General features: G+C 50.5%; 1 protein-coding gene across 5 annotated transcripts in view; it reads right to left on the minus strand.

Annotated features, from left to right (window-relative positions):
• Positions 1-26,831, minus strand: part of Sema4d (semaphorin 4D) — a 105,178-nt gene that overhangs the window by 32,972 nt on the left and 45,375 nt on the right. For 3 of the 5 annotated variants that reach the window (XM_028771999.1, XM_028772001.1, XM_028772002.1), the window contains 5 exons: positions 13,702-13,765; positions 5,164-5,482; positions 3,431-3,576; positions 2,307-2,369; positions 690-788 (listed from right to left, as the gene is read on the minus strand). In XM_028771999.1, the coding sequence (XP_028627832.1) occupies positions 690-788; positions 2,307-2,369; positions 3,431-3,576; positions 5,164-5,269 (414 nt within the window). In that variant the 5' untranslated portion in view covers positions 5,270-5,482; positions 13,702-13,765. Of the gene's footprint in view, positions 1-689; positions 789-2,306; positions 2,370-3,430; positions 3,577-5,163; positions 5,483-13,701; positions 13,910-26,831 lie in introns of those variants that run through there. The other 2 variants (XM_028772004.1, XM_028772000.1) reach the window with 2 other exon arrangements.

Genomic DNA, 26,831 nt, shown 5'->3' on the forward strand with positions numbered 1-26,831 from the left:
GCCCCTCCTCCATTTCAGACCCAAGCATGTTTTCACAGTGTCCTCCAAGGCCCTTGACTCTGTGACAGGGAGAACAGCAAACAACCCAGGAGTAAAAACACTGTGGCCTTGAGAGCGCCTAGGAGGTGAATCATCTGCCAAAGAGCTTACTGTTACTTATCTCACGATATAAAAGTGTCTATAGTGGAGGCAGGGGGAAGGTCAGCCATGGGAGCTCAGCTACAGAGAGATGGCTCCATCAACCGCCTCAACTTCCCCACTTCATTCCTGATGGAGGCTTGATGCCCCTGAGGTGATGGTATCTCTCTGCTGCTGCTTGTTCTTTTATTTAAAAACCTCACCTGAATGGACACTCTGTTCTGACCAGGACTCTGCTGGGAACCCCAAGCAGCTCCCTTGATGACACTTCTTGACTTCTGCCAGATGTTTTGAGCACTTAATTCGGTGTTTTAGTATCTATCTGTCTCTTGGCATTGATTCTTTTTTAAAAGTACGGCTACCACAGATCATCCTACAGACCTCACAGAACACTGGTCAGGAGGAACCAGACTATCACTGCTGTAAGAAGTCCGACTATACAGTTCTTAGTCCTTACGGTTTGCAGTAAGAACGAGAGAGGTTGGCTCTGCGTTAGTCACCGGCCAGGCTGGTATGTGTGCACTTCATACAGGAATATGCTGTGGTCTTACCAGGTGGTCACAGGTGGGCTGGAACGCATTGGTCCCACACACATAGAGGGAGGTGCTAGTGAGCGGCTGCAGCACTCGTATGTAGTTAAGGCATTCCGTCTGCAAGGGAAACACACACACATATCATTAACAGGCATCCACCAAAGAACCCTCAAGTCCTCATGATAAAGGCCAAGTTATCCACTGCTTTGTTCTCTCCTCTGCTCAGGCTGGTCTGCCTACGCCCATAGAGGGGGCACACTGTACCATGAGCCAGCCTCTCCAATGTTAACTTTTATATCTCTGTGGTTCACAGGCAGTACAGGTGCCAGGCATGACTTTGGCTCTGTCCCTAATAGATGGTCAGCCTGTATCTGGTGACCAAACAAAGCCAAGACCAAACTAGAGCTGACCTCAAATTGTACTGGGGAACCCACTACAGATGGCAATGTATTTACCCTTGCTGAACACACACCGTTCATTTTTGGCACCCATATCTCCAAAACAGACTTTGTATACGCTCCTTCTGCCTTCCTGGGGACCCCACCCTATATTCCTGTTGCCAGCACAGAACTAGAAATAGTGACTTGCAGGGTCTGAGAGAGAGAGGCTGAACCCAAGGGTACAGCCAACTGAAAACAGTGGGAAAACAAAGATGGCAATTTGGAACCCGTGTGCTATTCCAGGAGAACAGTTCTTAGAGTATATGGGCTATAGCCTGAAATTATCTCAAATTGGGAAAGGGTTTTTTTTTGTTGTTGTTGTTGTTGCTTTTTTTTTCCAACTACTATTTTCAAATGGACAGGGTATCATTCACAGGAGGGCTCCCTACCAAGGTCACTGTGGGTCCCACATGCAGTGGTACAAGGCGTCAGCTCACTCAGCTACACAGACTGCCTGCAGCAGTGAGCCCATTGTAATGCCTGCCTGCCTCAGTTCCCCAGTTAACACCATAGAGACCAGTAGGACTGGTAAAGTGTTCAGTTAGCATTTAGCCGAAAAAGTTTAACTTAAAAAAAAAAGACTGTGAGTAATTGTTTTAACCTTTGTTTTTGAAATCACCTAACAACTGATAAAAGCTGCCATTGCTGAGCCGTCACGACCACTATCAGGGACAACCTGGCTCCTGTGGTCTAAAAACCATCTGGGACATTTGTGAGGCTCCCAGCCAGATACCCACATATGTGGGGATACCCAGAGCTCCTGAGAAAAGGGATACAAGGCACAGTCTCCCTGAGTGGGCACACTAATATCTAAAAACAAAATACAAAGCCCATCAAACCCCTGAAACCTCTTAGGCCTCAGCTGGTGTATACACAGAGGGGGAGGCCACTTTTACACCAGGCACTAGTGGGCAGCAGAGACTATATCCTGTAGACAAAATGCTGGGCCATTCGAACAAGTTTCTCCAGGGCTGAGGATGCAGGGCACCAGCCTGAGAGCATCAATCCTGAAGGGGTAGGGGTGGGGGTGGGGGTGGGGGAGGCCTGGGAGAGCAGCCACAGGTGTTGAGACCACAGGACTGAGCCCACCAGAATCACATGATGCCAGGTAGGCAGGCAGAAAGAAGTCCTGGTACTGGAAAGGAGCCTACTAAGTGTGTGCTCGGTCGGGTTCTTTGTGCTAGTGGCCAGTTACCTGCTTGGATTTCCCCTTCTCTGCACACTTGGACTTTTTCTCTTCAGAGACCTTCCAATACACCTGTGAGGGAAGAACGTGTCAGAGCTGATTTACCGAAGTCCCGGCCCCTCCCCACCCAATCTCCCAAAAGGAACTGCCAGCAGACACCAACAGGAGGCACACAACAGCTCGGAGCACAGTAGGTTGCAGCCTGAATAAAGTCAGACTAGGAAGAGGTTCAGAGAGCAGGCGGGGGCTGAGACCACAAAGTCATCCCTAGGGCTTCCTCATGTTCTGTGACCATCAGCCCCAAACCAGGGATCACACAGCCCTGGGCTTGCAACAAAGCAGCAGAGGGCTGGGGAGACAGACGGCTCAGTGGGTGCTTGCCAGTAAGCACAAGGACCTGAATTTGATCCCCGGAATTCAGGTGAAAAGGCAAGGTGGCACTATGCACTGGGGAGGCAGAGATGGGAGGGTCCGTGTGGCTTGCTGGCTGCCGGCCTACTCGACAAGCTCCAGGCCGGTCGAGAGACCACGTCTCAAAAAAATGAAATTTTAAAAATGGCCAGCACCTAAGGAAAGACACCCAAGGTTATCGCCCTATGACCCCTGCCCCGCATACTGAAAGCATAACCAATTAAATTCTATCAAACAGTGGCAGCTTTCGTCTGTTCCTCCTTCTTACCCTTAGAGCTTTCCGTTACATTTTTATTATGTGTAGGTGTGAATGTGTGGTGGTGTGTGAGTGGAGGGCTGAGGACAACTTCTCTTTCTATACCGCGTGTGTGTCTGTGTGTGTGTGTGTGCTGGTGGGCTGGGCATTGAACTCAGATCATCAGGCTTGGCAACGTGTGCCTTTACCTGCTGAGCTATCTCTTCAGACCCTTCTCTACCTAATTTTTCTCCTTTGACAGTTTGACACATGCGTAGAATGAATTTCAATTGTTTTCAGCCTCTGTTCCTCTCTCTTCCTTTTAAAGGTGACCAGATGAGTACTACTCAACACAGATCAGATATACGAACAGCTTAGCTGAGCTTCCTGGCGGAGTCTGGAGCCAGGCCTGTGCAGAATGGACGTGGGGAGGTAGCGGAGGCAGCCCCCGTCTACAGGGGCATGGCTGAGAAGCCACAGGACCTACCTCATGTTGCTTCTCAGAGATGTCCAGCGCATTCACTGCAAAGACAGCTTCCCGGGCGCCCACATACAGAGTGTCTTTGTCCTCACTCATCAGCAAGGCCGAGTAGTTAAAGATGCCTGGCTCGTGAAACTGCACCAGACCTACCTCTGTGTCGCAGAGGGGGGAAGGAAGAGCCCAGGAGTCACTGCTGAGCCTGCTTGCACCCTGTCCCACCTCACTGTCAGAACCAGACTTGTCACAGGGACCAACTGTGTCATGGGGCTTCAGAGTGGAGCAGAACTCAGGACCCCCAGGTAACCTCAATGCATCCACCAAGATCAAGAGAGGAGCTGACCCATGGCTGGATCCCTGAGGCTGGCATGCATCCCTACACTACACCCCTGACCTCCTTTTCTGACTCCCAGGTCCTGTGAGTTCCAAATCCCTCATACTGGGGGCTTCCAGCACATCACAGACACTTGGTGTGATGGTTTGAATATGCATGGCCCAGACAGTGGCACTATTAGGAGGTGTGGCCTTGTTGGAGGAAGTGTGTCACTGTGGGGGTAGGCTTTGAGACCTTCTTCCTAGCTCCCTGGAAATCAGTCTTCTCTGGTTTGCCTTCAGATCAAGATGTAGAAGTCTCAGCTCCTCCTGCACCATGCCTGCCTGGATGCTGCCATGTTTCCTGCCTTGATGATAATGGACTGAATCTCTAAACTTGTAAGCCAGCCCCGATTAAAAATTGCCCTTTATAAGAGTTGCCTTGGCAGGTGGATTTCTGAGTTCAAGGCCAGCCTGGTCTACAGAGTGAGTTCCAGGACAGCCAGGGCTACACAGAAAAACCCTGTCTCAAAAAACAAAAACAAACAAAAAAGAGTTGCCTTGGTCACGGTTGTCTGTTCACAGCAATGGAAACCCTAACTAAGACACCTGGTCTACACTCTACTTCTTTGATGTCTCTTTAACCATCCATTCTAGGTTGAGAAAGATGTAATGAGTTAGAACTTTCTCACTCACGAAATAAATGCCTCACTTTGAAACGCTCAACACCAAAAATCCAGTACTAGGACCTGAGGCTGTGGCTCAGTGGTAGAGCATTTGCCTAGTATGTGCAGGGTCTTTTTTTGCACCTGCACCAGTTAAAAGACATGGTAACACAGGAAGGACATACACAATACTGGTTCTCTTAGAGAGGGTCTCTCTATGTGGCCCAGGCTGGCCTGGAACTCATGATCTTCCTGACCCCACTTCCTGAGTGTGCAGGTTCCCGCTGTGATGCTGGGCTCAGCATTATACGCTGGCATCAGTGAGTTCTGAACTTGCCTACAAGTAAGCATATCCCCAGTGTCCAGGTGGCTTCAGAGCTGGGCCTTCTTACTGCACTTTTGCTTCCTGGCTCTGTCTTCACACTGTTCCCTCCCTGGAATGTGGGACAGCCAGTGTGTCCCCATCCTGGATGTCTGACCTACAGACCCCTCTGAGGCTAATCTCAGCAGTGCAGCTCAAGTGTCTGGCACGTAGTCAATATTAAGTAAGCTGTGAGCCGCTGAGGTCACATACACAGTCTAACTAAAGCTTGGTATCTACTGTGGGCCTGAAGCAGCCACCAAGGCCTCCTGCTCACACAGCATCCTTCCGACATCCCAGCAGCTTAAACCTGCCCCCACAGACCCCACAGAGCATCCAAGCAGGGACCCCACACTCTGTGGAGCCACTGGCGTTCACGGCTGTCACACGGCTTTCACGCTTACCTCCATGTTCCCAGGTGATCCGAGGCACAGGTGCAAATGCCACCGCGGTCCTCAACACTACCACCAGGGCCAGGAACAGCCCCCTGATGGGGGCACACATCTTCATGGGCGGAGCCACCGAGGCCTTCAGCAACAGGCACACATGGATGGCAGCAGGCTGCTGTGGTGTAGCAGCAGGGACCTCTCAGAGCCCCAGAGCTGGGACCAGCTGCACAGATTGGAGCCCATAAGTAGTGGGGTTCCTGAGTCTCCACATGTCAGTTTAGTAATGGCCACGTTCACAACCTCACGCCAAAGGCTACTGGTGTTCCCTTCTGACCTGCAAGAGAAGGAAAGGACAAGACTATAGGTCACAGCAGTTCCAGATGGTTCAGTCCCCTCCATCCCTTCCGACTGCCTCTCCTGTCTGAACCTGCCTGCTGAGGGACATGGAAGGCATCCAGGGTTTGTGGGGGCTGCCAGACAGACAGATCCCGCAGAGAGACAACAAGCCTAAAAGATACCAAGATGGACGGACCCACTAAGGTGGAAATAACTAGCTAGAGGGACAGCCAGGTGCTTGGTGACATGCCACAAATGAGCAATATGGGTCTCAGTTTCCGTGGAAGGCTCATTTCCCAATTTCTGACATGCTAACCCAGGGATATTACCAGACATCAGAGGGTTGTGGTGACAGGGCGCATGCCTGAGAATACATATGAGTGCACACGCATGGGTAGACACACAAAATGGATGTAGCCATACACGAATGTACACAAAAATGCACGCATGTGCTCACATCCATACACACAGTATGAAAGCACACACTAACCTTCATACTCATGAAAACACACCCTCAGGGCCTCATCTGGCCACAACAAAGGACACAGCTAGCTCAGGAGGCAACCCGAGCTCTTCCTGCCTCACAAGGAAGCCGTTAATTACCATGGAAACACTAGCAATTAACTCTGATCTGTCCAAACAAGAAACAGAAGACCAGGCTTTGCTGTTTGATGGAATTGTGGCCACGGGTCTCTTGAGCCTCTGTCTCCTGTCCTCATCTGCCCCAGCCAAGCCTGAGGCTCGGCACACATCAGATCCCAGGATACAGAGCTCAGCACTGAGTCACACCAGCTGCCTTGATGCACAGATAGGCCTCACCTTTGGGTGTGGCTACTAGGAGCTGACAGGGCACAACAGTCTCCAGATGTAGACCCAATGCTGGCACAGCATCTACCCACCTGCCAGGCCTCCCCTGCCTCACCCTTCCTCCCACAGAGGGCGGGGCCAGCTGTTCCTGCATCTCTATTCAGTCCTCTATCCTATTCCTGTCATCAACTGCAGCCCTGGTGGGCTGTCTGGTCACTATCCCAATGGATTTAGAAGCTTCCAAAGATAGCCCAAACCCCTCCATCCTCCAAGGAGTGGAATATTCTAGACCAGTGCACCTGGCCGCTTTCCTTAACTATTGCTATAGCTCAAAAGCAGATACAGGTGACATGCAAAGAGGTGACTCCAGTTACAGCCAGTGGTTCTACAGAACAGGGATCGGTCCGGCCCCTGTCCTAACCTAGAAATTCACAACTGCCAAGCACAAGGGGTGACTCCTATCTTGATCCAACCAGAAAGCAGGAAGCCAAGAACTGAGGCAGTGACTGGGAAACAGACAATGTCGACCCAGATAATTATGAACTCTTCCTTTCGCCGAGCAAGTTCACAGTGCGCCCCGCCGCGTAAGAGCCCACTCTCCTGCCAAAGTGGGTTGCTAGGGTCCAAACCATGAGAATCCACTTAAAGCTATGGTCACCAACTCTCTCCAACACTGAGCATCCACAGTGCTAAGAAAAGCCAGGACAGCAATGCCACCCTAACCTCAAACACCCTCTGGGTACAGAGCCACAGGTGGCACTGGTCTAAGCCCAGAAGACCCTGGGCTTCCCCATTTGTGTGCACATGGTTCCAGCTGTGAGGGTCAGGTGGCACGGGACTGATGCTTCTTCCCTCTTCAGATCCCCCTTGATGGAAGCAGATGATGGAGAGAACAGAGAAGGCTGTACACCAGCCAAGGTCACCAGCCAAGGTCCTGCATGTGTGTGTGTGTGTGTCACATTCCACTGTGTAGCCTACTTGAACATTTTTATAAGAAAACATTCCTTTAGGGCTGGGTGTTTATCTCCATTGGTAGAATGTTTGCTTCTCATGCACAAAGCCCCTGAGTTCAATCCCAGGCACGTCATAAACCTGAACATGGTAATACACTACCAGGTGGAGGCAGAACAAAGAGAAGTTCTGGGCTATCCTTAGCTATGTGGTTTGAGGGCAGACTGGGCTATAGAAGACCCTGACTGAAATAAAATTTAAAGATACAAAACAGAAAGAAGAAAGGCAGTTTTTCCAAAATTAACAGGTGGCAGCACAGGCCTTTAATCAGAAGGCAGAGGGGGCTCTGTGAGTTCACTGCTAGTTTAGTCTCCATGAGTCCAGGCCAGCCAAGGCTACAAGTGAAACCAAGTCTCAAATAGACAAATAAACGATGGTGGTGCACAGTATAATCCCAGCACTCTTGGGGAAGAGGCAGGCAGGTCCCTGTCTACACAGTGAGTCCCAGGCCTGCTGCGGTTACACAGTGAGGTCCTGGCTCAAATTTTAATTATTTTGTTAATTAACTAAAATTAATTAACAACAAGATAATTAATTAAGTCCTGAAAAAGAAGTGGGGCGTGGCCAAGCAGGACAGCAAGAAAAAGAGAGTCCAGAACCAGGGGCTAACAGACCAGGAGGACTCTGGCCAACACCAGACCTAACTCGGTGCCCTGAACCTGGAAGTTGACAGATTCGCAAGCCGCTAGTTAGAATGTTCCACGACAACACGAGAGGACAGGAGGTGGCTCAGAGACGCTTTGAGGAGCGAGACCCATCTGGCTGAGAAACACGTGAATGTACATGTCGGGCAGGGTGCAGAAGGGCTGCCCCTAAAGTTCATCCTCAGCATCCTCAGCAGCAGCATCCTCAGCAGCAGCATCCTCAGCAGCAGCAGCAGCAGCAGTATCATCATCATCATTCTCATCCTCATCACAGGACTTGAGAAACCTAACCTCTTCCTTTTCAGAGCCGTTGAGTGTCACAAGACACACATATCCCCGAGACCCAGGATGAAACCCTACATACTCCCTCAGCTCCCCTCACCTTTGCCAACCACGTGGACGGGAAGCCAAGGAAGGCATCAGCCACTAGAAGCACGCTCACCCATCTGCTGCCCCATTCACTGGCTGGATCCATGGCAAGTAAGGACTGCCAATCTGCAAACGTGTCTTGCTTGCACCTCCTTCCTCCCCCAACTACCCCACCCACACCCAGTAGCTCTCCTCTTCCTCCCCCCACCCCAGCCTGGCTCCCTGCTGCTTCCTGCTGGGTAACAGGCTCCTGAGCTTTCTTCAGTGGGCAGAATGCCCAGCTCAACACATTGGTAAGTTACTCTGCTTCTAGCCAAAGAAATCTAAGTGGAACCTACTAGAAACAATTCAATGAAACAGGCTAACAATAATAATAAAAACACCAGCATTCTGACCCTAAGCTCACCTTGACGTTGCCATCTGAAACTCAGACTACATGTCTAACAGCCATTCTGGAAACATGAAATAAGGCTTTCATTCTATCCACTGCAAGGTGGAAAGTCTCCGAGGCTGGGCCCTGACGACAAGGCGAAGACACTGCACCAGCCTTCTTCCTCGGCCTAACAATGAATTACCAAACACACTCAAAATGGAGCAGTTAGAGCCCCAGGGGAAGAGGGAATGGTCCATCTTGGAAATGTGAGCGGAATGTGCTACCGTGGCCCAGTGTGCAGCCTCAGTCACCAAAGGGGCTGGGGGTTGGGGAGTACATGTATTAGGAGGGTGGGGGAGGGGTGGAGGTGCAAGGGAGCTAGAGCCTCAGCTTGTGTCTGGAGTGAACAAGGCAGGACACAAGGCTAACACGAATTTTAAGGGGAACATTATTTTAAAAGTGGCTGAAATAACAGAAACTCTTCACTGCCCTAGGGTGGTCTGGCTGGGCCGCCTTTGGATGTCCCTGGTATAAAAGGCACCAGTTGGGACTAGAGAGATGGCTCAGAGGGTAAGAGCAGTTGTTGCTCTTACAGATTGAGAACCCTGGCTTCCACTCACAGCACCCACGTGGCAGCTCATGACCATCTGGAACCCCAGTTCCAGGGGATCCAATGCCACCTTCTGGCCTCCAGTGGCAACCAGCAAACTCCTCTCCTAGTCTTGACTAAAAGCAGGAACTGTGGGGTTCACTAGGGCCTTCGGTTGCCTACAGAAGCACACAGCAAGTTCAGCCAGGCTGTGCTTACTACAGCTGCAGGTTCCTGCCCTGCAGCCCCAACCCCACAAGGCAGAGCATAGTTATTTCATGGGCAGACTCTAGAGGGTGCCAGCCTTGCCTAGACCCTGCTGTTCTTTAAGCCTGTGGGAACAGTTAAAGGCCTGGAGGGGAGGGAGCAGAGTAGAGGGAAGGGGGAGAAAAGCTGTTGGGCTTGACTTTTCTTCTCCTTTTTCTTTTTTCTCTACACCACTCACTGTTTGGTGTAATTTAAAACTCACTTTAAACAATGAGCCTGCCACACCCACACAGACAGGCTGCCACAGTGCCTTCCAGGAATGGCTCCACGGGCATCCTCCAATGCCAAGTTCAGGACCTTGCTCTCTGTGTTTAAATTTAAACAAAGGGATGCAACACCCTTCCCCCAAGGGAAGCCGAGGTTTCTCCATGACAGCTGAGGCCCTCCAGAAGAGGGCCTGACATCCAATTAGAGACAGGGTCATGAAGGCCCCATTACCACACTAAGAGGGAAGATAGCCTATGCTAAACCCAGGAGAAAGAGCTGCAACCCCTCCCTTCAGCCTGCCTAGGCTGTCACAGGGAAGCTCTTCACCTCCAGCAAACCCTGGAAATCTCAGCAGTGGCTGTAACTAAAAACAGGAACGACCCAGCCAGGGCACAGTCATAGAGCTGTATGAGCCCAGCTCAGGCCTGAGAATGTTAATGGCCTTGAGGGCACTCTGTGTGCACACACGCATTGTGCACATGAACCTGTGTGTATCTGTGTTCTCATGTCAGCCAGCGACATGTGTTTACACCCATGCACATGTGTGTGCACAGATGCCATGTGTGTTTGCATGTATATGTACATGGGCACACCTGCAAGGGCCGAGTTAAATGTTATCTCTGTATGTAACTTGACATGTAACAGCATAGTGCATGCATAGCATGCATACACATGTGCACACATACCTATATATGTGTAGGTGTGTCCAAACATGTAGGCCTATGTGTGTGTATGTGCATCTACAGATATGCACCTAGGTGTACCTTTACCCACCCCCCCCCCCCCCCCCGTGTGTACTGTGTTTTAGACTTAAGGCTCCTCCCTGGGATCTGATAGTGGGGACAGATCACAGAGGGAATACCATTAGGTGCTCCTGTGGGGACAAGAAGCTACACAGACTTTCAGGCACCCTCCTGGGCACCACAGCAAACACAACCAGGGATCTTGTGTGATTGTGGTAAGGCAGATGAAGACACAGGCCACAGGAGCCTGTTCCAGCTACTTCCTAGCTTGCTCGTTTGCTCAGACAGGAGGTGAAACTCTGGCTACCACAGAATGGAAAACAGTCCAGCCACATCTTCCCCCCCTGCTGGGCGTGGCCTTCCAACCACTCCCTGCCAGCCGCTAGCCAGGTATCCCACCCTTACAATGCTGGCCTAGGTAATGCTGTCACCAGCCTGACCACTGAATTACAAAGGACCTGTCCCCTGAGAGTCCCAGGAGGGGTCCAGGAGCTCTTGAGTGGCTGCCTAACACAAAGCTGTTGCCCCAGCTTTGGTGTTCCCAGGCCTCAGAGCCTAAGCCCAGAGCCAAGGTTTCCAGTTGGCAGGGACATGCTCTACTGTAGTTAACACCAGCAAAGCACAGCTAGCAGGAGCAGCTGGGCATCACCATCTAGGTCAACAGTAAATCTCAAGCTACCTCACAGAAGCAGGCGACACTCAGACGGTGCCCTCAGATGGGCTTATCTTACCTCATGCCCTAAACCTGAGCACTGGGTGGGTACCATGCTGGGTGCCAAGGCACCAGGGAATGACAGCCACAATGCCAATTCACAGCAGTGAAAACAGGGCGTGCACTAAGGAGGCAGGGAGAGCTGGGTATGAAGAGGAGGACTAGTGGCTGGCCACCTGCAGAGACCTGGGCATGCCATTGGTATGATGTAGCTTAAAGCCTGACACCGTCTCTTTCTATAGGTTTGTGGTATAAAGGTGTCATTCTCTCCTCCTCTGGCCCCACATCAACTCTAGTCCCCAGCTAGTTCTTACTATTCTCCAGGACTCTTGAGTATTGATTCTAGATCCCAGGGACTGTGCAGACCTGTACTGAGAGTGGCTGGCCAGGGTTAAGATGATAGCCCTCTGACCCTGGGTAACCTTCAGCTGCTACCGTGAGAATTACTAGGGCATTCTAAATTTCTGTGTGGAGTCCTGACTCCCAGAGTGACAGTGGTAGGAGGTAGGTGGGCCTTTTCAAGATTATGAGGTCATGAGGGCAGCCCTCCTAAGGCTGCTCCAAAGAACAGGGTCCCTTTCCCCTCCCACAAGGCAGGGCACAATAAAAGCACCAAGGACAGTCAGGAGTGAACCTTCCCCAGACACTGAATCTGCCATGGCTCAGTCCTAAGCTGTGACCTGCAGAACAGAGACAGATGTACTGCTTATAACCAGAGAGCCAATTAATATCAAAACCCAGTCCAGGAAGCCAATACCGTATACACAAGGAGCTGGTACTTACCCAGGAGGTCACCGGCAGAGGTGCTTTAGTGCCTGAGAGAGTATGGAAATTTCCGTTACAAATGCAACAGTGCACCTCATTTGAATTCTGAACGTTCCTTTATTATAAAATGTTTCCAAGCTGCAGAACTGGCTCCCTGGGTGGTGCCTAACTACTCTAAAGAAATTTAAAATCAAACACCACTTAGAATCAATCCCCAGTCTCCACCTGCACCAGTCAGTACCAGTACTGTTGGAGGACAAAGGATTTTGGGGGGAAGGGACAACAGAAATCAAGCCACAGAGCCTTTCCATGGCTCCCTGGTAGCTTTGGGCCACAGCCCTGTGAATTGTGAGGACAAGGACTCCCCACAGTGTTTGCCCCTGATTCCCAGGCTAGAGTAGGCCAGCACGGCACAAACAGCAACCGGGGTGGGTATGCCTGGGCCACCTTGTATCTGTCACACACCTCCACAGCGATCGAAGGAAGGTGTAGAGCATGAGAGCTATGGGCCACACTGTGGAGAGCAAGTGTTGATCTACACAGAGACAGAGACTGTCCTGGGGGAGGGGGCTAGTATTCAGGTGGACAGGGATCTTACTATTTAGTGTGGCTCTGGGTGCTTGAAACTGCCTGTACTTTCAAATTCCTCAAATCTAAGGAACCTGAGAACCATCTGATAGACAACAAAATTCAAAGCCAGATGGTCAAAGAGGAAGAAGAAATAAAAAGAAGAAACAAGTTGACGCTCAGAGCCCCAGCACCAAATACAGACTTCCTCAGGAAGAATGAGGTCTCGGCCTCAGGCCACTGAGATGACTCAGGCCATTCTGCCTTGCAAGCCTGAGCACTTGGGACACAATCCTTGGTACCCACGGTAGACAGAGAGAACCAACTCTGAAAGTTATCCTCTGACCGCCACAGGTAAGCCATGGCACACACGTGCCTGGACTCAAACATATAAGGCCCCTGCCCAAACTGCACCCAGATAGCCACAAAAACCGAATGTGTATAACCAGCTTACACACTCTCAGTAAGGCCTTCCTCCTTTACCACAGCCTTGCCAGGCTGTCTCTGTGAGAGGAAGCAGAGCCGCTACTTGTATCACTGCACACTCAGGAAGAGGATGATGAGGGAAGATGGGTTTTATACGATATTCTGGTTATTTCTCTTAGCTTTGTCTAATTAAAATGCATCTCAAATCCTGGGTGGAGAGCCATCTCTCAAGTGCCATGCCTCACGGCAGGAAGGTGTAGTACGGCTGATATGGCCCACACCAAGTTCATGAGAGGAAGTGCTAAGTGACACAGGACACACAATCACAAACACACAGTCAAGCACGGTCACGCAGGAGACACAGGCACATAGACAAACTCAACACACAGGTGTGGAGCCATGAACACCCAGGGATACACACACACACAGGGACATGGACACGTGGGTTTCCTACACCCCTAAAGAGAAGAGCAAGCGCACAAGGGGCCACCATACCACTAGCAGTCATCACTCAGGTGGGATGGGCGTTGGAAGAGAGCATGGAGCCAGGGAAGGGAAGGCCATCCAGGAACCTCACTGTGTAGCATCAAAGCCTGACGCTGCTCTGAGAGAGAGCAGTCTTGGCTCCAATGAACACACAGGAACAAGATACCCAACTGTCCATCAGATTCAATGGAGGTCTCTGGAAGGTATCGCTTGCCAACCTGGACATATAGATTATACACGAAATGACTTACCTGTGCCGTGAGTCTCTGGAGTTGTTCCTGGCACCTCTAGAGTGGAAGCTTCAGGAAGACATCTCTGAAACTAATGAGAGAGCAAGAATGAGGCCGCTGGGTCCTCCACCCTCACACCAAGCTTGGCTTTCAGACAGACACTAAATACACATTCCTTCCACCGTCTCAGACTTAAGGCCCCAGGCAGATGACCTTTTTATCCAGTTCCTATGGGGCTTGTACACTGCAAAGGAAGTGAGGTGCTGGGGAACCAGCAAAGGGGAAGCCCGGCCTGGGTCAGATGGTGCTCACCTCACCACAGACACCACAGACAACCACTTCTCTTTTCTTTCTTTTTCCTTCTCCTTATAAAAACAAATCAGGCTGGAGAGGTAGCTCGGAGAGGTTTAGAGCACTGGCTACTGGCTGTTCTTCCAGAGGACCTGAGTTCAATTCCCGGCACCTACATGGTGGCTCACAATTGTCTGTGGCTCAAGTCCTAGGAGACCCAACAGCCTCACATAGACATATATACAGGCAAAACGCCAATTCACATTAAAATAAAATAAATAAGTAAATAACAATTTTGGTCAGGCTGTTGCTATGTAGCCCATACTAGCTTCAAACTCGATATCCTCCTGCCTCAGCCTCCCCAGTGCTGAGATTTCAGGTCTGTGTCACAACACCCAGCCACCACAGCCACTTCTGATCATGTCTGTGCATACTGCTCTATCGCAGAGAGCAGCGTCCACACATTAGAAACAGTTTTGCCAGGCTCAGTTAGAAAGCTTGCCAGGCCGGTAAAAGGCCTAGCTAGGATCTATCCCCAGCACCACATAAACTGGGCTCGGTGGTGTGAGCCTGTCATCCCAGCACTCCATGGGGAAATCAAGATCATCTGTGGCTATAGAGTGAATTCAAGGCCAGCCTGGGCTACAAGAGAACCAGCCTCAAAAACAAAACCAACTATAACCTAGCTGTGTAACTCTTTTCAGATTTTTAAAAACTCAAATGTTAAGACTTTATTTATTGCGTGTGTATATGTGTAGGTGCATTCACGTCACAGTATTGTGTGGAAGTCCAAGGATAACTTGTAGGAGTTTGTCCTCTCCTACCTTGTGGGACCTGGGGATCCAACTCACATCACTGAAATGGGCAGCAAGCCCCTTTTACTGAGTGACCAGTTCGTCAGTCCTAATTTCAGAACTGTGTCCCTTTCATCTTCCCAAGGAAAGCAAGGAAAACCCACAGACAACACATTCACGAGGACTAAATGGCTCACCTCGTGTCTCATTTGATTTTAGGTAGTTCTGAGGCAGAACACAGAGGCTGGTTCACATTGGGTAAGCAGTCCACCTCTGAGCTATACCTCAGCCCCTCTCTTATCTCTCGTGGTAGTTTTAAAGCTAAACAGAAACAAGTACTCACTGTGGAGTGGGGCCAGGCTTCTGTATGCATGCATTGGCATCTGGGACAGAGCCCTCCAAGCAGACTCCCTGAGCCCAGTGACCCCATGCCTCCAGGGACAGAGGGATAACCTTAGCTGTGGACAGCTGGAGGCTGAGTATTGGAGGGAGAAGCTTCAGGAACAGGCCAGACTGAGCCCCGTCCCCTGTCTCTCCTAGCATGCTGAATCACATGCCAATCTCCAATGGGAGTCTACAAATGAAATAAAGTGACTCAAAGGGTCCCTTCTGTCACAGGGGTAACATCTCTCCTGGGGCTAGGATAGAAACAGTTTAGCGGGATAAAGGAAGGGACTGACACAGCAGAGAAAGGTTTAGATAGCAAAGTGAAGGCCCAGAACTATGAAATGGAGACTCCCTTTGGGAAGCCATTCTACATGCTTGTCACTTCATGAAGGAAGGATCAGCCAGAGCTGACAGTGTGGTCCGGTTTCTGTGTCCCCGTGACACTTGGACTCACTGTCTGTACCCATTTCCTGCCTATCAAGGATCCAGTGTCCTTGTACAATCTCTGAGTCCAGTCAGCTCCAAATTCAAGTCATAACCTGCTTGTGGCTGCAGCCGCCACCCAGAACCTCAGTCTTCAGCTTGTGTTCACCGCTTACTCAGACCGTTTTCTTCTGCTTCCTCAACACAAAACCACACAAGTTATAATTAGTGTCTCACCCCGGCCACTCGACCCATGGACTCCCACTGTGTGGGTTTAGAATGGCACACACCTTAACCTCCTGCTTAACAAAAAAAAGGGACGGAAGACACTCATAAGAAGAGAGCTAGCTTTCCATTTTCAGAAGCCTCCTTCCTCTCACCTCTAGGACAGTCGCTCCGGTGGCCCCACATTTCCCAGCAATAACTGGATCAAAGAGCCACATGGTCAAAAACTATCGGCTCAAAGTCTGGCACCTCCAAGCTGGGTGGTCTTACGGAAGTTGCTGGTCCTCTCTGGGCCATTTTATTCCTTCAGAAAATGGGAGCTGAGAAATCTCACGGCCTCACCCCGAGGTTTGAGACTCTGAGGCTGATCTGTGTGGAGAGCTTCATCCTGAGCATGGCGCCCGATGAAGAGCTAGCTAGTGAGTGTTAATTGGGTGGCAGTCTTGCTACTGGTGAAACGCAGCCTGTCACAAAAGCCTCCCTGAGATGGCTCAGCCATGCACGAAAAGAAAGAAGTGTAGCTCCATTTGCTTTAAGTGAGCCTGGAGCATTTCAAGGGTCTGGTTGAGGCTCAGGCTGTGTGCAGCTCAGGGGCTGGAATGGCTGATGAGCATGTGTGAAGTCTAAAATGAGACACCCACACTGTTTAAAACCGGTTCTGGTGATGGACACAGACTCATACTCCTAGCCGTGGAGGCTAAAGCAAGCAGGGCAGAGTTCAAGGTTATCCACAGCTACATAGCAATTAAGGCCAGCCTGGACTACATGAGACCCCAACTCAGCAGCTCTTCCCTATATGTAACAAGAATTTTGAACCACTAAGTCCTGCAATGACCACAGGCCTGGATGGCATGTATTAAACTCCAGAACAGCTGACACGCTCAGTGGCAAGCATGGGTTGGACAGGGCACAGGAAGACATGGGATGGTGGAATGTGGCAGCAGCCCACCATCCCTGCCCCACATTCTCAGGGAAGGGACCAGAAGAGCAAGGCAGCAGCTCTGCCTGTGGACCGAGGTCCTTCTGCCCTGCAGCTCTCAAACCCAGTTCACGCATAGGTGGCGGATGAACACACACAGCCAGGGAGGCCAGGGCCATGGCCAACTGGGATTTGTTTTCTAAGTCCCCAGACCACAAAATGCTACCCCAGCAGATTCCTTTCATCTCTAGCAATTCCTCAGAAATGCACAGCAAAATTACAAGGCCAGGCCAGCTCGACAAGGGTCATAATCAAGATTCACCAGACAGGGCCCGGGTCTGTGGGAGGTTATCTCTTCATTCCTTTCTGAGGATGTGGTACACCCAGGGGAGGGGCTGCCTGTTCTCTGTACCGCCCAGCAAGTCCAAGCTCCCCTACTTTGCCTCATCAGGGTTTCCAGTCTGTCTAACTGCCAACTGTCAACTGTCAGTTGTCACACTGTGTGGGTCACCCTGCCTACTAACAGATCCCTCCCTGCCTTCCTCCAGAAATCCCCAAACCATACCTCAGCACCTTCACCGCCTCTTAAGGTTCAATTACCTTCTTTTCTTTCTTGTTCACTTTTATTTTTTTTTAAGGTAGGTTTTACTGTGTCACCAGGCCTGGCCTCTAACTCCTAAACATAAGCTATCCATGCCTCAGCTTCAGGATAAAGCAGATCTCTGCTTTTGTTTTGTTTTTAAATTTGTTTTCTTCAAGACAGGGTTTCTCTGTAGAGCCCTGGCTGGCCTCCAACTCATTTTGTAGACCAGGCTGGCCTTGATCTCCAGAGATCCACCTGCCTCTGCTTCCTGACTGCTGGAATTAAAGACCGGTTCCACCCATGGCCAGCTCAGTGTCTCTGCTTCTTAACCACAGTGGAACTGAAGCAGCCAATGTTTTTAACTGGTGCTCAGCATGGAGTCACTGCGGATGGGTGAGCCATGAGATGAAATGGTTACCTCACACATGGCTGTGAAAGGAAGAGGCAGGCTCTGTGAGGATGCCGGGGTTTCAGGGGGGTTTCGTTTGCCCCAAGACTGTTATGGTGCAACTGTTACCACTTTCTGTTTTGTTTGACAGCCAGAATCTCTATGAACTTCTAGTCTCGAAATACCAAAATGGCCCTCGGGAAAGATGTAACAGGCTATTGAGATGACTCAGCAAGTATGGGTCCCTGTTGTCCAGTCCTCTGACACAAGTGCTGTGGTACATAGGCTTGTATACACATGCGCATAGTAGTGCATACACACAGAAGAACACTCCAGAGGCTGGTTTGCTGTAATCCATAAATTATAAACTATCCCAGACTTACTTTACCCAGTCTCTCAAGTCACTCACAGGAGCTATCTCTTCTTGACTTCCTCTAGGGCAGTGGTTCTCAACCTTCCTAACACTGTGACCCTTTAATACAGTTCCTCATGTTGCAGTGGCCCCTCGACCATAAAATAGTTTTGTTGCTATTTTGTAACTGTAACTATCTGATACACAGTTTATCTGACCCCCAAAGGGGTCGAGACCCACAGGTTGAGAACCGCTGCTCTAGTGTGACCCTAGCATCCACAAACAACTTTGGATGAGTCCATGACCTGGAGTGGCCCTCACATGTGTTTTACATACCTGAAGTCACTCGAGGCAGAAGATGATCCATAAAGATGGCTCCCATCAGAACTGCATTCACTCACTGACTGTGTCCCTGACAAGCAGCGGGCAGGACCCAAGAACTGATCTCCCAGTAGGGAATGGAACCAGGGAGAGCTCACTACCGTTAGTCTAAGGGAATCCCAGAAATCAGATTGTTCTGCACACTCTAAGAAGGGAGGGAGCCACTGGAGCCTAGATCACCATGGATAGGGCACCAGGGCCTACAGCTCTGGGTTGACTTAAAAGACCCTGGCCCTGAGTACCTGCTGAATCTGGTAAACCTTACAACAGGACTGTCCTGCCACAGCCAGGCATACCAGAGTGGGTGAGAGGTCTCCTGCTCTGTGCTGTGTCAATTCCTAGATGATTCACATTGTGAAGCATGGTGGGTCAGACACGAGAGAGCTGGTGAGTCACTATCACCAGACACTAATGCACCTGCAGAGGGATATGGCCACTGCTGCATCTCTTGGGGCCACAGGAAGGAGATGGACTCATCCCTAAGTACAGGGAAAGAATGCTGGGCGGACATTCAGAACTGACTCATGTCAAGCCTAGAGTATCAAACCTTAGAATTCCCAGGAATCTGTATCACCTGGAAAAGCCAAGATTCTAGAACATTCTTCCACCAAGATAATCCAGGCATATAAAAATGGATAGGTGGTTCTGTAGCCTCATTCCTGTCTCCAGACAATGATTTATCCTCAACTGAGGTCAGTGCCCACTCCAGAGGCCTGGGACACTCCAGGTCCTTCCATGCCGATGAGTGTGTTGAGGTATCCTAGTGAAAGAAGACACCTCACATGTACCCGCCAGGCCCATTCCATCTTCTCCCTGTGTCCACAGGCAGAGAAGTGCAAGTAACAAACTTAAGGCCCCAAATAATGCAGACCAGGGGCAGCTATGCAAGAGGAAGATCCTTCATTCTTGGAACCACGGGGCTCCCATGATGTCAGGACCGTTAGACATCTGTGTGTTTAAAGGCACGGAAAGTCAGGGCTCGGGAGGTAGATCAGCCAGTTAGTGCTTGCCTTCCAAACCTGAGAACTCACGTTCAATCCACAGAACCCATGTGAAAGCCTACATGTGGTGGTGCAACAGCAGACTCTCACAGGGGCTCTCGGGCTTCCGTACTTGCACACTTAAGTGTGCCCACACACGTGTGAATATGAACTCGCACAAAGACACACAAAGAAAATGGCTGGGTCTGGGCTGAGCGTGCACACACTTATCCTTCCACTACTGACGTGTATGCTGCATCAACAACCCGCCTGGGTCGGGGTGTGACGGTTCCACACAGATGCTGTATTCTCCGTAAGTAGCTTGATCATGGTGGGCTTCCCTGTCTCAAGGGTAACTAGAACTGATCTCCACAAATAAAAGGTGGGAAAGTCTCAAGTTGATAGCCTTTGGGGAGGGGCCAGGGAGTGACAAGACACGGGAAACTTGAGTGACACAGGTTCAGGGAACAGTTCGGTCATGGGAAGGGGATTTCAGCACAGGGAGTGAGCATCACAAAATTTCGTAAGGAGAGGAAGTTTTGTAGCAATATCGCCCTAACCGGCAAGCCCTGCCCAGCCCATGCATTACCTGTGGCCAGCCTCATCTTATCTCCACCGACAAGCAAAGGAGCGCGTGTACCCTCTGGACCCAGCTATACAGAGTCTCCCATGCAGAGGACTCCAGAGGAGAGCAGGGATCTGGAGCTATGACAGTGATGCCATGCAATCCCTCAAGTTCAAGGAAATGCCAGCTTGGAGATATTTATCTCTAAGGCAGCTTCAAAGCAAAAATGATCTCCTAGCATACGCTCACCCATCAGGAAGGGTTAAGCAAATAGCAGCAGCAGGGCGGGCAATGCAAGCAGCGTTAAGCCAGGCATGCCAGCAGCTCTCAGCAAGTACAGACAAACACAATATGGTATTAAATGCGAAACAATGGGATAGAGCTTAAATGCAGGGCTACTCTGCCATAATCACAGTCCCGAGGGTGATGCCTGGAGGCTGGGCCAGGCAGCTCCACACGTACCCTCACCTGGAGGGGCAGGCAGCAGCTCCTGCTTTCCAAGGTGCATGTGGGTCTCACACAGGTAGCCCCTAGGCTGATCTGGGTGTGGTTACTTGCACATTAGTAGAACGACCTGCATTCAGTCCTGGAAGGTGGGATTTTAGAGATACTTTAAGCAATCCTCTTTGCACTCTTCTGGGTCTTTTACACATGTGGCTGGGGTCTCCTGTCAATACTGTTTCCAGCCATAGCTGCTTCCCACCCTGGCCCGCTCTCTTCTGATGCATCCTGTCTTGGTATTCCCATAATGCATTCCTGACACCTGTAGAGACTCAGCCCATCCAAGATCTGTGCCCTCAACACTCCAGAGCCCGGTGCACACTGAGGTTCACCGTGCAGGCACTTAGCACCTTAGCCCCTGTCTGTTATCTTCACAGCTGTGCTGTTCAGCTCTGACCTGTGCCTTCATCATCCTCATGCCTCTGTTCCACAGTTCATTATCTCCCTCCACACCCAGAGTCACAGTTCCACCAAGTGTACCAGAGGCAACCTGGGTCTAGCCCAGGTTAGTGGTAGTGCCAGCCACCACTGGGTTGCAGTAAAGTTATTGAAATGGACTATGGCTGGTGGCTTAACTCACCTGATGATCCACATGTAGCCCAGGATAGCAATAAATGTGGCCAAGGATAGCAATAACTGTGCCCCAATAAAAAAATCCATAAGCTCTCTAGCACTTGGAAGGCAGAGACAGGCAAATCTCTGTGAGTTTGAGGCCAGCCTGGTCTACAAAGTGAGTTCTAGGCCAGCTAAGGCTCTACAGTGAGACCCTGACTCAAAACAAACAAACAAACAAACAAACCTATAAGCTCACTTAGAACTTGATGAGATTTTACTTTGTTTACTAGGTAGTGTGGTTCTTGGGTGCAAGTTCTAGATATGACAACATTGTGTAAGATGTCAAAAGTCTACACATGTCTGAAGGGGAAGCAACTTAAAACCCAACTCTGCAACGGGTGGCTAAAAGCGTCCACCGATCTTGCAGGGGACCCAGTTCCAATAAACACACCACACGCACGCATGCATGCACAGAAAAATAAGTCTTTAAAAAGCAAAAAGGTCAACTCTCCTTAGGAGGACACTTTATTTTGTCTACTATGACTGGGTAGTACCCCACCCCCACCCTGAACTAACTTAAGACAGGAAGAGGTTGTTTTGGGGCTCAAGGGAATCCAGGCTCAAGGGAATTACATCTCCCAGCAGCATCTGCTCACCCAGAAATAAATCTATCTCTAGAAAAGGAAAAGTCAAAGATGCAGAGAGACGGTCAGAGTGGTACACAGCCAGCCTGGCGCAGCTAGAGCCAGGCAGAGTGACTCAGTCCCACCCATGTGCACCTGGGGAGCAGAGGTGCCCTCCTGTACTGACGCAGAGGCCCAGGAGATCTGTACCCCAACCCCAGGGAGTGAACTCTCAAGGTGGCAAAGGCTAAACCCCACAGGCATCTATTCAGCATTGACAGCCACGGCCGACCGCCTGCCTGGTCACCCGCCATCACCTGTGACCACTGCTCTGGCTTAGGTCAGTCTCTGTCTTAGTCAGAGTTTCTATTCCTGCACAAACATCATGATCAAGAAGCAAGTTGGGGAGGAAAGGGTTTATTCAGCTTACACTTCCACATTGGTGTTCATCACCAAAGGAAGTCAGGACTGGAACTCAAGCAGGTAAGGAAACAGGAGCTAATGCAGAGGCCATGGAGGGATGCTGCTTACTGGCTTGCTTCCCCTGGCTTGCTCAGTTTGCTTTCTTATAGAACCCAGGGCTACCAGACCAGGGATGGCACCACCCACAATGGGCTGGGCCCTCCCTCCTTGATCACTAACTGAGAAAATGCCTTACAGCTGGGTCTCATGGAGGCATTTCCCTCAAGGAAGGCTCCTTTCTCTGTGATAACTCCAGCGTCCCCAACTGGTGAAACTGTTTTGGGAAAGATTATGAAACATGGCCTTCTTGGAAGGGGGTGTATCACCAGGATGGGCTCTGAGGTTTCAAAATCCCACTCCACCCAGTCTTGCCCTCCCTGACTCCATCTTTTGGATAAGACGGAAGCTGTCAGCTAGTGCTACCTGCTGTCGTGCTTTCCGCCACTACAGTCACTAGCTCTAATCCTCTCTTCACAGCAACACAGCAGTAACTGAGGCAGAAGCCTTCTTCAAGCACTAGAGAGAGGTTTCCAGGGCCAGCGGGTGGACAGAGAACGGACACAGAGGTGGAGAGGCCTGGGTGAAGAGTGGCCAGCAACGGCATCACTTTGGGTTTGAGACTAACTCACAGGATCCATGCTTGCCAGACCAGCGTGTGAGCGTGTGTGGCGATGACACTCTGAAAGAGGACCAGGGAATCACATTCCTGCCTGTCCCCTGCATCTATGGCACCTTGAGCACCCTGTAAATGAAACTGTTGCTACCCAGAGAACACAGCCAGGCCAGTAAGCTTTACATAACCTCTCCTTACTGGCTGGTTCCACTTCCTGGATGCGCCCAACAGAAGCACCAGGAAAATGATTAGTTTTAAGCTCTGTTCGTGCTGACCTCTCTGCTCTGCCGGCCCCAGAGCCTGTGGCTCCTTGCCTAGTTTTAAACTCATAGAAGACTCACACAAAGAGCATACACCCCAGACAGGTCCCTGGGGGTTGTGGTAGTGCTGAACAAAGATAAGCCTATTGTGTGGCTGACCAATATGGCCTATCTTTTTGGTTTGTTTTGTCTCGTCTTGTTTGAGATGGGTTGGGAGCGTAGAGTATTGCTCTGTAGCCCAAGACAGCCCTGAACTGCTGGGCTCAAAGGATTCTCCTGCCTTGGGCTCCTTGAGCAGCTGAGACACTCATACACCTTCCATCTGTTTGTGCCTATCTGTCTTAGTCAGGGTTTCCATTCCTGCACAAACATCATGACCAAGAAGCAAGTTGGGGAGGAAAGGGTTTATTCAGCTTACACTTCCACATTGCTGTTCATCACCAAAGGAAGTCAGGACAGGAACTCACACAGGTCAGGAAGCAGGAGCTGATGCAGAAGCCATGGAGGGATCTTACTTACTGGCTTGCTTCCCCTGGCTTGCTCAGCTTGCTTTCTTATAGAACCCAAGACTACCAGTCCAGGGATGGCACCACCCACAATGGGCCCTCCCACCCTTGATTACTAGTTGAGAAAATGCCTTACAGCTGGATCTCATGGAGGCATTGCCTTAAAGGAGGTTCCTTTCTCTATGATAACTCCAGCTTGTGTCAAGTTGACACACAAAACCAGCCAGTAGACCATCCCTCACAGGAACTTCCCTTTGGGAACGTCAAAGCTTGGTAATGCCCATCATATTCCCTCACCTTGCTGCTCCTTCACCAACACTGGCAGAGGCAGAGTTCCTGTATCCCTGCCCAGCAGGGCCATCACAGACCTTGCCTGTCTCTCAATGGCACAGGTGCTCCCCCTGAGGACTGCATCATCTTAGGGAGCACTGATGTCTCCCTGGTTGCTGCTGAAACCGATCCAAACTGACTGGTTTGAAACAACACAGATATATTACAGAACAGCTGCAGACGGCAGGCATGCAGTGGGCTACCTGAAAGCCCATGCCTGCCCAGGCTCTTGGATGTACCATTAGCCTTCTCCAGTTCTATAGGCCTCCTTCACGATGAAGCTTCCTCCACTGCCACAGCCAGCAAGTGAGATTCCAATGTCCCAGGCCAAGGAGGGCTCTGGCATTAGGATGGCTGAGATCTGAAGGCAGGTGAGGACTTTGCCTAGTCCTGGCAGGAGTGAAGATATTGTAAAGACACCTGTGCCTCAGCCTATCAGGCTACTGAAACAACGGACCCCAGGAAATTGGAATCTCCCCGGGAAATCTCATGCCGAAAGAAAGACAAGCCAGAGCCTACACTGTTCTCGTAATAGTTGCATAACTTGTCAGAAGACCTTGCTGAAGAGTCTAAAGCTGAAATAATGCTTGGCCATCAATGGCTGGGGCCACATGTGACCTGGACTGCTTAGCGATGTGGACCCTGGGGACTGTGAAGATGACCCTGGTGTGTATGTGGTGGATGTGAACCAATGGCGGTCCTGGTGTGTATGGCCCTGGTGTGCACGGCCCTGGTGTGCATGACCCTGGTGTGTACGGGTGAGGATGACCCAATGCTACTTTTGTTGTTCTTCCCAGGGTGATCCCATTGAATAAATCTCCTTTTCTGCTTTTCACTATTGTTTACTTTTTTAATTGGCTTACTGAGGACAGGCAGCTGTGTCCAGCTTGTTGGGGCTGCAGGGCCGGCAGGCTCTGACATCAATTTTCATTTGTCTAGGTACGGTCTATCCCACACCAAAAGAACAGGAGATGAGGCTGCTAGGACTAACCCTCCTCTGCCACATTTCTAGGTCAGTGTTACACTAGTCACCCCTCCACCCCGCCCTTCTTTGTCTCTTCTCAGTGATTTATCACCACTTATTTAAATGGATCTGAAGAGCATGTCTGCTTCTTCCGGGTCTGGCTTCTCTTCGGTCGGGTGCCAAATACACATGACGATATTAAAGTCAGCCAGCTTGTCTCCTCTTGTACGGTCTCTTATCAGTTTACCTCACAGGCCCCAGGGAACAGGGCCTGGAAAGTGGAGGGCTTCCCCCTTACCCCCGTCCCCAGCAGCAACGACCCTGATGATTACATTCTGGGTCACCTGAATTATCAGGGACAGTCTCCCCACCTCAAGGCCAGACACCAGATCATGATAGGTCCCCTCTGGGTCCTTCTGCTAGGCCCCTCACCAAGTCCCTTAACGGTCACATGCTCTGATACGGATGTCTTGAGGGACATTTATTCAGCTCTCTGCAGATTCCCAGAATAGCGCATCTGTCATTAAAGTCCAAAACTGACAGAAGGGGCTGGAGTCCCAGTGACAGAGGGGACGCTTATTCCCCACCTTTTTCTCTATTTGTAAAACTAGTATGTTTGACAGTCCAGCGGGAGCTGACTTGAAGCTGGGAAAACCTTCGTCCAACATCCATCAAAGGAATGGACCCAGGAAGGAACTCTGCCTACGGGGCCTAGAACAGGTAGGGATTTTCCACTTGCCATCCCATAAAACTTATGGAGACTCTTTTCTGTCATAAATGGGAATTATTGAGACAGAATGCCAACCCTGTTTTCCTGGGCCAAACTTCAAAAACCTCTCTGTATCTCTCTCGAATGCAGAGCCTAGCGGCTCAGTGTTAAATACATACATTTAACTGGGAGTGAGAATGGGGAGAGGCCAGGAAGAAGAGGACCCATGAGATGGGGGAAAAAAGACCTCAAGGGAGAAGGGAGGGGAGGGGAACGGAACACATGTGATTTGGAAGCAGAAGGGGGAATATTGGGGGCCTGGGGTACGCAGAGAGAATAAGGTATGTGGAGAATCGGCCAAAGCTAAGGGTAAGATGCCTTAAGGGAATGTGTAACTTTATAAACTCATTAAAAAGACAAATATGTAAATAAAGGCGTCTGTTAACAGCCTAACTTGTGATCAGCCCCACCGGCTGAGATGAGGCAGTGGTTTGCTCAGTGGAACCGAGCGAGCCACGTGAGCTGCCCCTGACCCCACTGTAGGAAAGCCCCTCATGCTCTCTCATGGCTGAGTCTGCAGATCTCCAGAGTTTTATCTCCTGGTTTCTAGACATTATAATCTGGCCATAGCTTCTTTCTCTCTCCAATTAGACTAAACGGTAAATTAATCCTTTTTCCTTTGTCAGTGTCTATCTTCTGATTTCTTTTGGAATTTGGGGTTAATGAAGCTATGGATTACAGCTCCCAATGTCCATCTATATATCCTGTGGTCCAGTGTGGGAGAACAGAAGGACGGGGCAGTTAAGGTAAGCTTGAGGTCCTGTTTCGAGGGCAGCTGCCAGCCTTTGGGAAGATACCCATGCAGGGTACAATGTGTTTGTTTCCCGGAAAGCCTGTTCCTGCTGGGAAGCGAAGGGTTGGTATTTTAATAAGGGGGAGTCCATACTAACCCTGCCTGAGCCAGCTGTGTTCAACAGGGTCGCTGGAAGACACATCTCAGCAAACCTGCCATAGCACATGGGAGGCAGGAACCCCACTAAGGTCAAGTAGAGAAAGGGGACAGGTCTAGGAGTGTGAGCAACTGTGGGCTGAGAAAGAGCCTCAGGACCCTGGAGAACTTGAGAAGTCGCAGGAAAACACAGTTGGTCTAAAAGTCTCTGACTGTGGAAGTGTCACTATCCTCCACACACACATCAGGAACCCCCACTCTTGGGAAGTCTCTGGGAGCTCCAGGGCAGACACGTCCAATTTGGTCCTGGCTTGTAGTTTAAGGGCCCTCTCTGTCACCATCCTAGACAACATCCTCCCCAAGCCTTTGACTTCCACATACACATGAGCCA

This window comes from Grammomys surdaster, unplaced genomic scaffold (genome assembly GCF_004785775.1).
Source record: "Grammomys surdaster isolate TR1022 unplaced genomic scaffold, NIH_TR_1.0 211, whole genome shotgun sequence".
NCBI lineage: Eukaryota > Metazoa > Chordata > Mammalia > Rodentia > Muridae > Grammomys > Grammomys surdaster.